Genomic DNA, 12,396 nt, shown 5'->3' on the forward strand with positions numbered 1-12,396 from the left:
ACCTTCACCACTGCACGCACCTTCAGACCGAAGCTTAAATAAATACATGCGAACACAGCAACCCTTGACACATAAGACAGCTGTCCCAAAAAGCGAAGCTGTATTTTGCATTTGAATCGGTTTTACTGAACATTTTCGCTTTGTGTTTTTAATAGCACTCAAAACAAAAATAAATACTTGGATGTGTGACATTTCAAGACTAATGACATGCTAATTGCTTCCTTTTAGTTCCGTGCATATGGAGGAGGCATCAGCTGTGATGCAGGGAGCGCAAGGCATGCTAGTCCAGAACTGGCCGACGGTCTCCAGTGCAGCAGGTGAGGTCACATCTTAAAGACATCCACAGTGTAATTAAATTTTAATCATCCGAAACCAACAACTCCATCATCCGCTCGCGAAACTTAATGCTCTTGCTAATCTAGAAATTTTTCTCTCTAACAAATTATCATGTTCATCAACGTATTACATCTGTTTTAATTAAAGTGCCTGATACATACGGTGATTCTGGATTTCACGTTATGAATCTTAGGAAGAAATCAAGACCGACCAAAACTTTTGATCCAAATTAAAGCTGATTCGAAGCGACGTGGATTCATGCATGTTTAAAACAACCTGTTTAAAGCAGGTTTATTCATCCAAAAACGTCAGCTCTTCCTCTCTCTCTCTCTCTGTCCTCTTCTTGCTCTTTTACATTCTTGCATGCCCCGAAAGATCCTCAATCCAAGTACAGGATGTACTTTGCGTTGTCTCTTTGTATCAGGGAACGTGTCTGCAAGTCTGGCTCAAGCTTTCCCAATAATTCTAGCAAATTCTAGCAAACTATACCATGACTTGCTGTGGTCCGTAGTGTTTCCATTTTATAGATCCACTAGGGCAGTTCTCTTCTTTTCTTCCATAGAAGTGCATTCTTTATTAACATGTACTGATGTGTCAAGGCCAGTAGTTCCCTGACAGGATTTCATTTGTAATTTAGCAGTGTGTCCCTCAAATGCCTAATTTCAGCACATAATTAGGCTACATAATCATTAGTTGCACAATGAACCAAATGTGTTTATTTTGGGTAAGTGCACAATGGCCAAGCACACAGTTTCAGGAGTGACAACCGCTTATAAATATGGGAGTGAATCCCCTAAATTCCCGTTTTGTGTATTTGGAGCAGATCTCTCTCTTGAAATTGACACCAGTGTTTTGGCCTCTGGCATGTGGTATCTGAAGACTTAGTAGTTTAGTTAAAAATCACCAAACATAATATCAATGGAGCCATAATGTTTTGTTTTTGTTTGTCATGTCTGCTGATAAGCAACATGTATTCTTTGGGCTTGTCTTGGCCTATAAATCAATCCAGTTTATGGAGGTAATAAAGTAGGGAAGATTTTGGTATATGGTTTATTTCCAAGATAGAGTTCCATGTGTCGTGCATACAGAGGAGCAACTGATTTGTATTTAAATGTGTCAAAAACTCGCTCAATGGGCATATTATAATGCATTATTGCAAAAACAATATTTCCTGAACATGTTCGCAGGGTCTACTTCAGCAGCACTCCACGCATGCATCGTAGTACTCTTCTTACTGGCGGGAGAGACTGACTGTTGAATAAAGTTGGTAGTGTTCTTTGCGCTCAATAAGTATTCTTGTAGATTTATAACATTACGGTTGAACCGCTGATGTCTCATGGACTATTTTACCAATATCCTTACTACCTTTCTGGGCTTTGAATGTGACCGTTGCATTGCTGTCTATATTCAGGGTCAGAAAGGTCTCGGATTTTAACAAAACAGCTTAATTTTTGTTCTGAAGATAAATGAAAGTCTTACAGCATGATGGTGAATAATTAACGACTTATTAAATACATTCTAAAATATATAGTTTCGAATGTATGTATTTGACTGCATCATATTTCAAATATTCAGATTGTGCTGCGTGTTAACTTGTGCACAATTTGTTTAGGACCACATGCCATGCTAAGAAGAATCTCTGCTTCTAACCGCAGGTTTAACCATATTTCCAACCACACAGGTTCACAATGGTGTTTGTTTCAGATATGGTTTTGGGAAACACTGAATTGTTGATCTGTGTTGGTAACGACGCAACTTAACGACAATAAGTATATGCTTTTGGGAAATGCACCCCAGTAGATGCCTTTGCCGCTGCCTGTTTTTTTTATAAGTTAATTAAGTTGCAAAAAACAGGATTAAGCATTAAAAGGTAAATCGACGACCCGATTTACCTCTAATGTGCATGTGCCCATTGTGCTCAAATGACATCTTTCACTTACTCTCTGTAGATACCAAAGTATCTAAATATTGCGATGCACAAGGCCTGTTTGGGGTTATTGAATTTGCATTACTGAGATATGCTTCTCCTCAAAGATCAGCCCGATAGACAGAGGACGATCAATCTAATGTGCCATTAGAGGAATGAAGCAAGAGTGGTGGGTCTCCTGGGTGGTGGATGGTGGAGATATTGACAGGCTGATAGAGCAGAGCTGAACTGGAATGACGGCAGACACTGGGAGAAAAAGGATAGAGAGAGTGGGACACATCGAGAGCACAGGGTGGAAAAAAAAGAGGAGAGGAGAAAGAGAAATCCATTGATTCTTTATTAGCAACCTGCAGAGAGGTGAAGCAGAAGGACGAACTACACACCGCAAATCTGATAGACTTCTGAAACCCAGTCTAGCTCTTCAACTAAATAGTGATTATTAGCAGGCTGATGTGTTATTGAGGCAACGCAGGTGTGTTGTGTAAGCCCCGGTTTAGTGCTTATAAATTACAACACGTTTGAGGTCACGGGAACAGGAGGAAAGGAAAAGAGGCCAAGCAGGAAAATGAGACGCAGATGAATATGAGAGATATATAGGGATGCTAAACCGAGAGTCATTTATAAGATAAAGCATGTGGGATGCAGAGAGAGACGGCGAGTAATAGAGGAGGAAAGGGATGATAGAATGAGAGTGATGCTGGAAGAGACGAGGGGGGATGCGGGGGTTGGAGAAGCACAGAGGTTCAGGATTGGCAGACCCCTCCGGTGGTCCTGTTGCTAGGAAACACTGTGTGACTTGTTGCCAGGCAACAACAACGAATCTTAGATACTGCAGCAGGAGCAGCTGGGAGTGGGCGAGTGGGGGTGGGGGAGGAGGTTTCCATGGCAACCAGCCGTACTCAAAATGGAAGAACGAGCAAGGTGTGGAAGGGGAAAGGAATAGAGAGGTAGAAACATCACAGGAAAAAAAAAACAAAGACCGGAGGCCTGAAAGGACCAGAAATAGCACAAAAAGTAGCACGTATGCATCTAACACATGAATGCGTATTAGAAAGAAGTATTTGTCTTTAAATTCACACATTTATCTGGCTGCACTGATATTGCAATACAATGTGTGGTTCTGCTCTATAATCACAGATAAGCCTCATTAAATTAATTAAATTTCAGGTGGGCACGTCAAACGTAAATGGTGACCAATAGCATTGTTTTATAGAAAAAGAAGATTAAATAAAAATTATTAATTCTATTTTATATTTTTTAAATGGAAAAGTAATACTTTTAGACATTTGGATATTAAGGCTAAACCACAGAAGAGTGTCATCTAATGACCGTAAAAACTTAAGGCAAAATTAAGGCAAAGAAAAAATCTATTCCGATCTAGACACATCAAGGGTCAGTGAGACAAGGGTCAAGGGTCAGTGACAAACATGACTGTGTTGTTTCAAGTGCATCATTCTTCATAATTGCTTCCCTAGTGTCAATGTGACTATAAAAAAGTAAATAAAAAAAAATATATACAATACAAATACATTAAGAAATTATGCATATACATATTAAACAAATATATTAAGAAAATTGCTTCACTGCTTATTAACAGTGAAAAAAACATTTGCAGAGTCAAAGTCATGTGGTGTAACCAACAAACAGAAATATGAAGAAAGGTAATAAGATAATAGTAAGTCTAGTAAGTCTTTAAGTCTTTTTTATTGGCAATATTCAATAAAAGAGATTAAAAAATGTAAAAAAATAAAAAATTATTTTTTACTTGTAACTTTCTGTATTACCAATAATATTATATCTTATATTTTCTATTTGATGAAACTGCATCAGGTTGAGCATCCAATGAGTCATTAAATGGTGCGAAGGTTTTTTAAAACTATATAAAAGCAAAATGGATACAAAGAGTACAGTGTTTAGAACTTAGCACATTTAAAAACTACTTTCGTGAAAGTCAGTTTTAGACTGTTGCTTCCAGCTCCACTCTGCCGATCTTCTCTTTATTCTCATGAGGACAAAAACTAGTCTGCTCAGTTGACCTGCTCTGACATGAAACTTCTCACACAGACACACACATGCACTGATATTGCTGCCATAATGAAAGCCACGGGGAGATGGAGTGAGGTGTGACTAACACATGAACACATGAGTTACTCTCTCACTAGAGATCTGACCACTCTGCAAGTAAATGCTACCACTCTAAACCACAATTTCTGACCTTCTCAGCCAAATGTGATCTGTCAAGCCCAGGGGGCGGCACACAGTGCTTCGGCGGATGTGTGCGTGTAAACGCTCCCTCATTGACTCTTTTTTTTTTTTTTTTTTTTGTGCCATCTGTGTACCGTGACTGTTCTGTATGGACGAGAGGTGGTATATTTTTAGGACGGTCAAGATTATACATAATAGATCAGCAGACCCAGAAAAAAAAAAGAGCAGTTTGCATATTTATGGCAGGATTTGACGTGTCTAAATTTAGACGCCTGCCTGAAACCGAGCGAGAGAAGGATTCCTAATTTAGTCTAGTTTTTGCGCGCGCACGTAGATGCGCAATCCACCCATGCATATTCATTTAAGCCGAGGAAAGAATATCAAAATGGATAATCCCTGCTAGGTTTTGCATTTATTGAAATAAGCCATGCGGTACTGTCATAATAAACGCACAGATCAAAAACAAACAGAATTGCATTTCAGGGCCATGGCGAGATCTAAATAAAACACAGAAATGAAAGTAGGTCATAGAGTAACTGGTGTGGCAAAGAGCCCTGTTTCTGTAGGGAAAGTAGTACATAAGTCTCTCGCTCTGAACTCGGCTCTCTGTCCCTGTTGGGGTAGTACACTTTCAAACATGAACATTGTATGAAAGTGCACTCCAGCGATGCAGTGTCCCTCTCTGCGTGCATTACTTGTAGGTTTAGATCAGTGTTGAATAAAGAAAACCGATGTGCTTATCCAATCGGGATTTTGCTGCAAATCCTTTTTGCCATATCTCTGGAAAGAAAGAAAAATCTGATTCTATTCTATTCTATTCTATTCTATTCTATTCTATTCTAATGCTACCAGAAGTTTAAATGCAGACACTCTTGTTCATGTACCCATGAAATAAAAAGAAATAACATTCATTGATTAAATTTTTATGTCACAAATGATTAATAATACATATATTATTCATAAACAGTGTTTGAGGAGTCAAACCATATTACATTTTATGTATCCGGTTAACTGCAAAAAAACATTTCAATTCAAAAATTGTATTCCTTGTGCATCAACAAAAATATAAAAATGACATTTACTACTTACTATTTATTCACTGAAAGCTCCTCAAAAAAAACCTGTTAAAGGAACCATCAAACTTTTGATCCATTAAGCTACGCGATATCTTGATTTAAATGAGGAAAGCAAAGATGACACAATCTAATCACTGTCATTTTTCTCACTCAGACGGGGAGGGAGAGGGACAGCTGTCTCCTCCTGTCGGAGCCGGGATCAACAGTAACAGCTGGAGCTTCCGCTACGGTGCAGGCCCCGGCTACGGCCCTCCACAAGCCCTGAAGCCGGGAGAAATCCCACCTGAAGCCTTCATCATACCCGGCTCTCCTGCCATCATCTCCATCCGACAGGACCCGGGAGCCGTAGATGATAAGGGCGAGTTCATCACCTTTGGAAAGAAAGAGGAGAAGAAGAAGAAAAAGAAGAAGAAGGAAAAGAAGGACAAGAAGGATAAGGGAAAAGATGATGGCGAGGAGTAACAAAGAACGTCCCACTACAATAATACAGCTATCAACTTATGTTTGTAGCGAGCGCTGACAGAAAGAGAAAACCAAAAATACTGAAAATGTAAATAGAGGAGAAATTCCTTCTGTATACCTTACTTACCAATTCCAGTTGAAGAAAGAAGAGAGTTTGTGCCGCACGCGCAAACATAAAAAATCACAAATTAACCCTGTGAACCTGTGACTCCCGATTGGCTATTTTTCTAGTTCCGGCTATGAAATTAATCAGCGATGGTCAAGAAAGAACTCCAAGCTGCAAAATGCAAACCAAGCCCGCCCGCACCTTGTAAATGACATTTTCAACCACGACGAGGGAAGTCCCTCTCCTCTTTAAAAAGGATCACGCGAATCCAGTTAAACTGGAAATGAACTCATGCAATGCCAAGAGTTTTCTCTAACTCCATCCCTGCCTTCCTCCCTCAACGTCAGATGGGGAAGAAACAGCCACCCCCTGGCCCCCGTCTCACTCCTTGATCTGCTGGAAACAAAACTTTGTAAAAGAAAAAAAAAAGGCACTACCACTTTACCAGAAAGCGCGGTGTCTGATTTCTAGGGCAGATCAAAAAATAAACACCTGCAGAGATGGGAATGTAGCAGCGAAATCACTTGCTTTTCACTCACAAAAAATGTCCTAGAACGGGGCGCAGAGATCTCTAACGCTTCCGTCCTGCTCCCAAAGTAATGCAGAATGATGCTTCACGCACTATATTTTCTAAGAGCAAGTAAATCTCACCTTATACGGTCCAAAAAAATCATGCACGCCCATGATTTGTACAAATACAAATGACCAATCGATGTGCATTCTTGCTCTCTAATGCATAGCGCGCTACGAACAGGCTGTCCACATGCTGTACACTTAAAATCACCACAGGACTGAAGCACAACAGCCTCTCAAAAGTCTGTAAAATAGTAGAACGGATGCTTGTGGCTTCATCTCAAAACACACCCATTTCCTTTGCTGCTGTTTTGAATGTTTGATAGATGTCATCCCACTTCCTGCCAGCTTTATGTCTTAGTCCGGCTACTGCTTGTAACTTTAGCATATCTGATGTTGCCAACCTCCCTTTATCTGCTGTGCATTGCTGGCCCCATGTCAGTACTGCCCCCTGGTGGCTTGTATCGTACGACGTGACAAGAAAGAGCAGAAAAATTAAGTTGATATAACTGTCACTTCTTCTGCTGGAAACATAAGCACAGGTACTGGCCCCTACACACACACACACACACACACACAAGACACACCAGTGTTTATGCTCTCACAGCAGTTGAACCACCATGGACTATGCAGCCATGATTATGGGCATGTTTAACTACAGCATATGGTGCTTTCTAGGGCAAAAATAGAAGTTGAGTGGAGATTAGACTGAAAATACCACAATGGTGGGCAGTACAGAGTTTTTTCTACTGTATATAATCAGTGATGAGATATAGCTTCATGACCGTTCCATAGTTGTTGATTCAAATTTTGTAAATAATGGGAATGTTTTCTTAACATCCAGACGTCATGCTTAAATTTTATGTTTTTAAGAGGGAGCGCATCTCTCTGTTCTTTCCCTGTAGAGATACCGTTCAGTAAAGGAGAGATGTTCGTGCTGCTATGAGACCGTATCATCACAAAGCACACATACACACACACACACACACACACACACTCACTTGAGTCTCTTTCAGGTGTGGTTCAGTGCTGTCAGATCACCAAGTGACTGTTTTGCATGTTAAACGCAATTAAAACAGAAATTATATATAGATATAAATGAACAGATATGTTTTTCATAATTATTTTTTCTCATTTATGATAACCGGAGATGTGTATCGTCTCTGCTGAAGTATGTAGACATGAATCCAATAATTCATACACAAACATACACTGATTACACACACGCATAGAGCTTAAAAAAAAAGACAGAAACGATGTCGGCTCTGTGACGATCAACATTAACATAAACATTCTAGCTATATGTGACGCTGTAGTGTTTTGGTCTAAATTGCTTTTCTTTACAACCTTATGATTTTTTTGCAACTTGAAAGGATCAATCCTTCGTTTTGTGCTAGGCTTTGAAATCAATAACACTGTAATGTGAGCCAGTTCATTCTACCCTATGATATAAACCTCTCCCTCTAAAAAAAAAAATTATAAAATAAAAAAATAAAAAAATAAAAATAAAAAAAAGATAAAACAGGAAATAAAAAGGTATATGTATTCTGCTTGTGTGTAGTAATTATATATCAATTCATCCAGTGCCTAAGTGGCACTATGCTTTTGACTTTGACAGTGCGAATCTGTTGGACAAAATTTTTGTACACCTGCTCATCAGTGTAATGGTGTTTATTATTTTATATTACTTTATGAAATCTGGTAATGTGTTTTGTTTATAAATCACAAATAAAGTTTTCTTTCATAAGTATTGGAGATTTATCTGTGGTTTTTGTTTTGCCTGTCTACATTAAGAAAAACAGCATTGGTTTTAATTACAGTCTCTATTAAATAATTTATCATTTTCTGCGCTAAAAAAATTAAAATACCTCACATGCATTTGTCTTAAGCACCTAACACTTTTTACCAGGACACATGGTAACTTGACTGAGCTTTCTATTGCTTGCGTGCTTGAGTCGGAAATGGTTTGAAGTAAAGCGAAATGCAAATTGAACGGCAGAACTTTGAGTGAACATGATGATGTATTGGAACTGCCATTTTTCGGGTACCATTTTATTTTTTTGCAACATTCTGTGTGCATCATGTCAGATGCACACACAAGGCGAGGAGAGGCATTGAACTTGGAAAATTTATTTTTAAATGTAGTTTAGATGTAGGCTGCTGACTGTTATGCAGGATACCAGATGTGTGCAGTTCAAGTTCAACGCATTAAAAATATGCTGTTTCTTTTGAATTTTATCATTTAACAAATGTAGTGCACTGACTTCTCTATGACTTCTTTCTCTATTACTCTCTCTCTCTCTCTATGCATATTCTAGTTCCTTTAAAAAATATTTAGAATTTCATTTAAGTATACCGAATATGAAATATCTTCCTAATCGAATTTTATGGCTTGTATCTTAAGTTGAACTTTCTATTTCAGCTTTCTTGTGTCGCTACGATACCGATGGCGCTGTCCGTGGTGCTGAAAACATGCGGCGGTTCGTGGATTACGTAGCTGGCACGAAGTACATGGCATGCTCTTAAATTAAATGAATTTTTTTTTTAAATTGTAATTTCATATTAGTAGGCTTTTATGTTATCTGCAGTGTGAACAAGAGCCCACGACACGTACATATACACATTAGGGTTTTGTTAACCAGGTCTTTTTTTATGAAACAGTACTGTTTTATAGTTATCCGTGACATACCAGGTAAAAATAAAAATGTGGATTTAAACCTTAAACATCTCTTTAATTATGGAGCTTCTGCTCACCACGAAACCTAACAGACTAAACCTAATCCTAAACTCAACCACACAGCGTCGCTGTCGACTAAAGCTGCTGTTTTAGAGCATAAGAACACACCCATTGGTGCCCATCTTTTTTTAATCTGTTAACATTATTCCGAAAGAGCAGTGCGGACGACGTTTTGTTTGAGAAGAACATTTCAAAACAACGCTTTACTTTATCACACCGAGAAAATACGGTGAACATGTCTAAACTCCGTTTCGCTAAATGGCGACTATGGATCGCATCGCTTCTTTTCTGCATCGCCGCTGCTGATGTTCGTTATTCCGTGCCGGAGGAAACAAAGACAAAATATGTCATTGGAAGTCTAAGTAAGGACCTTAATTTGGATTCCGATCGCTTGAGGTTTCGCAAAGCCCGTTTGGATTATCAAGGCGATAAAAGATATTGTGATGTAGACCTAGATTCTGGAAATATTTTTGTGTCAGAAAGGATTGACCGAGAGACGCTATGCGGAACGACTTCCCCCTGCCTAATGCACTTTGAATTCATTCTTGAAAATCCTTTAGAGCTTCACAACGTTGTTTTGGAGGTCCAAGATGTCAACGACAACCCTCCCGTTTTCCCAAAAGATTCGATTAAGCTAGAGATAAGCGAAGCAGCAACTACTGGAAGTAAATTACAGATAGCTCGCGCGCGCGACTTGGATGTTGGAATGAATTCAGTCCAGGCGTATATTCTTGGTCAAAACAAACATTTTGTTCTTGACACAAAATCGAATAAAGACAGGTATGTGGACATCGTTTTGAAAAACAGCCTGGATAGAGAGACAAAAGGAGAGCATTCCTTGATATTATCTGCAGTGGATGGGGGGATTCCTCCTAAATCTGGAACCGTTGTTATTGAAGTGCGCGTTCTAGATATGAATGATAATGCACCAGTGTTTTCGCAGCCTTTGTACAATACTCGTTTATCTGAAAATGCAGTACTCGGAACGCCTGTCATCAAAATTGCTGCGAGCGATGCGGATGAGGGCGCAAATGGACAGATAACGTATTACATCAATCACCTATCTGACAACACAAAAGAATTGTTTAAAATTGACGAAAATGGTGGAGAAATATCTGTAATTGGACAGCTGGACCACGAGAAGTCCTCGTCGTACGAGATGGAAGTGCAGGCGGAGGACGGTGGAGGTCAGACAGGCCACTGTAAAGTTGTTATAGAAATAGATGATATTAATGATAACGCGCCTGTTATAACAGTAAAGTCTCTGAAAAACCAAATCCCAGAAAACATCCCACCTGGTTCAGAGATCGCTGTATTAAACGTGAAGGACCAAGATTCTGGTGAAAACAGCCGAGTTAGTTGTTCCATTTCTTCGAGTCTGCCGTTTCAGCTACAGCCGTACATCAAGTCTTATTTCATTATCACTACAACTCGTTCTCTTGATCGAGAGCAAATCGAAAATTATAATGTAACAATAACAGCAACGGATGGAGGCACACCCCCTTTATTCTCGAATCTAACTCTTCACATACAAGTTTCAGACATCAACGACAACTCTCCTACTTTTGAGTTACAGACATATAGTGTTTATATAAGTGAAAATAACAAACCAGGCACTTCTGTTTGTTCTGTCAGTGCAAATGACCCAGACTGGAGACAGAACGGGACTGTACTGTATTCTCTGGTTCCCAGTGAAGTCAATGGGGTCCCGGTGTCCTCCTTTCTATCTATTAATGGAGATACAGGGGTGATTCACGCTGTGAGATCATTTGATTATGAACAGTTCAGAAACTTGACTGTCAAAGTCGTTGCCAGAGACAATGGATCTCCAGCGCTCAGCAGTAACGTGACTGTCAAAGTCTTCATAACAGATGAGAACGATAACTCTCCACAGATATTATACCCTGTTCCTGATGGAAAGTCTCTAATGACTGAAATGGTCCCTAAAGCGACTCTCTCTGGCTCTCTGGTGTCCAAGGTGATCGCTGTAGATGCTGACTCTGGACAGAATGCATGGCTGTCCTATCAGATTGTCAAATCTCCTGATCCTGGACTTTTCTCCATTGGTCTTCATAGTGGAGAGATCAAAACACAGCGAGACATTTCTGAATCTGACAATATGAAGCAGAACCTCGTTATTTCAGTGAAGGATAACGGACAGCCCTCTCTGTCTACAACCTGTGCTGTAAATTTACTGATTTCTGACAATCTTTCTGAAGTTCCTGAACTTAAAGATATGACTTATGAGGACAACTCTAAACTGACGTCTTACTTGATCATTGCATTAGTTTCTGTGTCCACCTTCTTCCTGACGTTCATCATACTGATCGTGGCAGTGAAGTTTTGTCACAGGAGAAAGCCCAGACTGTTGTTTGATGGAGCAGTAGCTGTTCCCAGCGCCTATCTTCCTCCTAACTATGCAGAGGTGGATGGAGCAGGAACTCTCCGCAGCTCTTACAATTATGACGCGTATCTAACCACAGGCTCGCGCACCAGTGACTTTAAGTTTGTGAACTCGTATAATGAAAACACACTTCCTGCTGGTGGGACACTTATAAGGAGTAACATCGATTCTAGCATGTTACGCCTGTCTGACGAAGGAGAGTGTACAGAGGTAAATATCTGTTTTAATTGCTAAGTATTGTGGCTCGTAAACAAACTAACAAAACCCGATTGATGCTTTTAAGTCCTTAAATGTGTTTGAACTGATTCTGTTTTGTTACTTTGATATTTTCATCGATTTATTTTTCCAAATAGAATGCATTCCCTTTGGTTTTCACTATAATGTAAGTGTGAGGAAAACCTTTTGCTAGTTGTATCGTCTTGTAACAAAATAAATCATAGTATCGGCGCCTCTGTCTGCTCCTGAGCTTTATTATGTTATTCAAATTTTCCACGATCATTTTTAACACGCGTAGTTGTAGATTACGGTGCCTTTAAAATGAAACAAGTTCAATGACTTGTGTAATATTTA

At 39.4% G+C, this 12,396-nt stretch overlaps 2 protein-coding genes across 5 annotated transcripts in view; both read left to right on the forward strand.

Annotated features, from left to right (window-relative positions):
• The window catches only part of LOC122353116 (protocadherin alpha-C2-like), a 33,133-nt gene extending 24,698 nt beyond the window's left edge, over positions 1 to 8,435 (forward strand). For all 3 annotated transcript variants that reach the window (XM_043250984.1, XM_043250983.1, XM_043250982.1), the window contains exons 3-4: positions 229 to 317; positions 5,699 to 8,435. In XM_043250984.1, coding sequence (XP_043106919.1) covers positions 229 to 317; positions 5,699 to 6,006 — 397 coding nt within the window. In that variant the 3' untranslated portion in view covers positions 6,007 to 8,435. The remainder of the gene's footprint in view (positions 1 to 228; positions 318 to 5,698) is intronic.
• Positions 8,436 to 9,567: 1,132 nt separating this feature from the next.
• LOC122353118 (protocadherin beta-16-like) overlaps positions 9,568 to 12,396 on the forward strand; it is a 142,659-nt gene continuing 139,830 nt past the window's right edge. The window contains exon 1 of one of the 2 annotated variants that reach the window (XM_043251017.1): positions 9,568 to 12,036. In XM_043251017.1, coding sequence (XP_043106952.1) covers positions 9,658 to 12,036 — 2,379 coding nt within the window. In that variant the 5' untranslated portion in view covers positions 9,568 to 9,657. The remainder of the gene's footprint in view (positions 12,037 to 12,396) is intronic. The other variant, XM_043251035.1, reaches the window with a different exon arrangement.

The sequence above is a fragment of the Puntigrus tetrazona genome, chromosome 10 (assembly GCF_018831695.1).
Source record: "Puntigrus tetrazona isolate hp1 chromosome 10, ASM1883169v1, whole genome shotgun sequence".
Classification (NCBI taxonomy): Eukaryota; Metazoa; Chordata; class Actinopteri; order Cypriniformes; family Cyprinidae; genus Puntigrus; species Puntigrus tetrazona.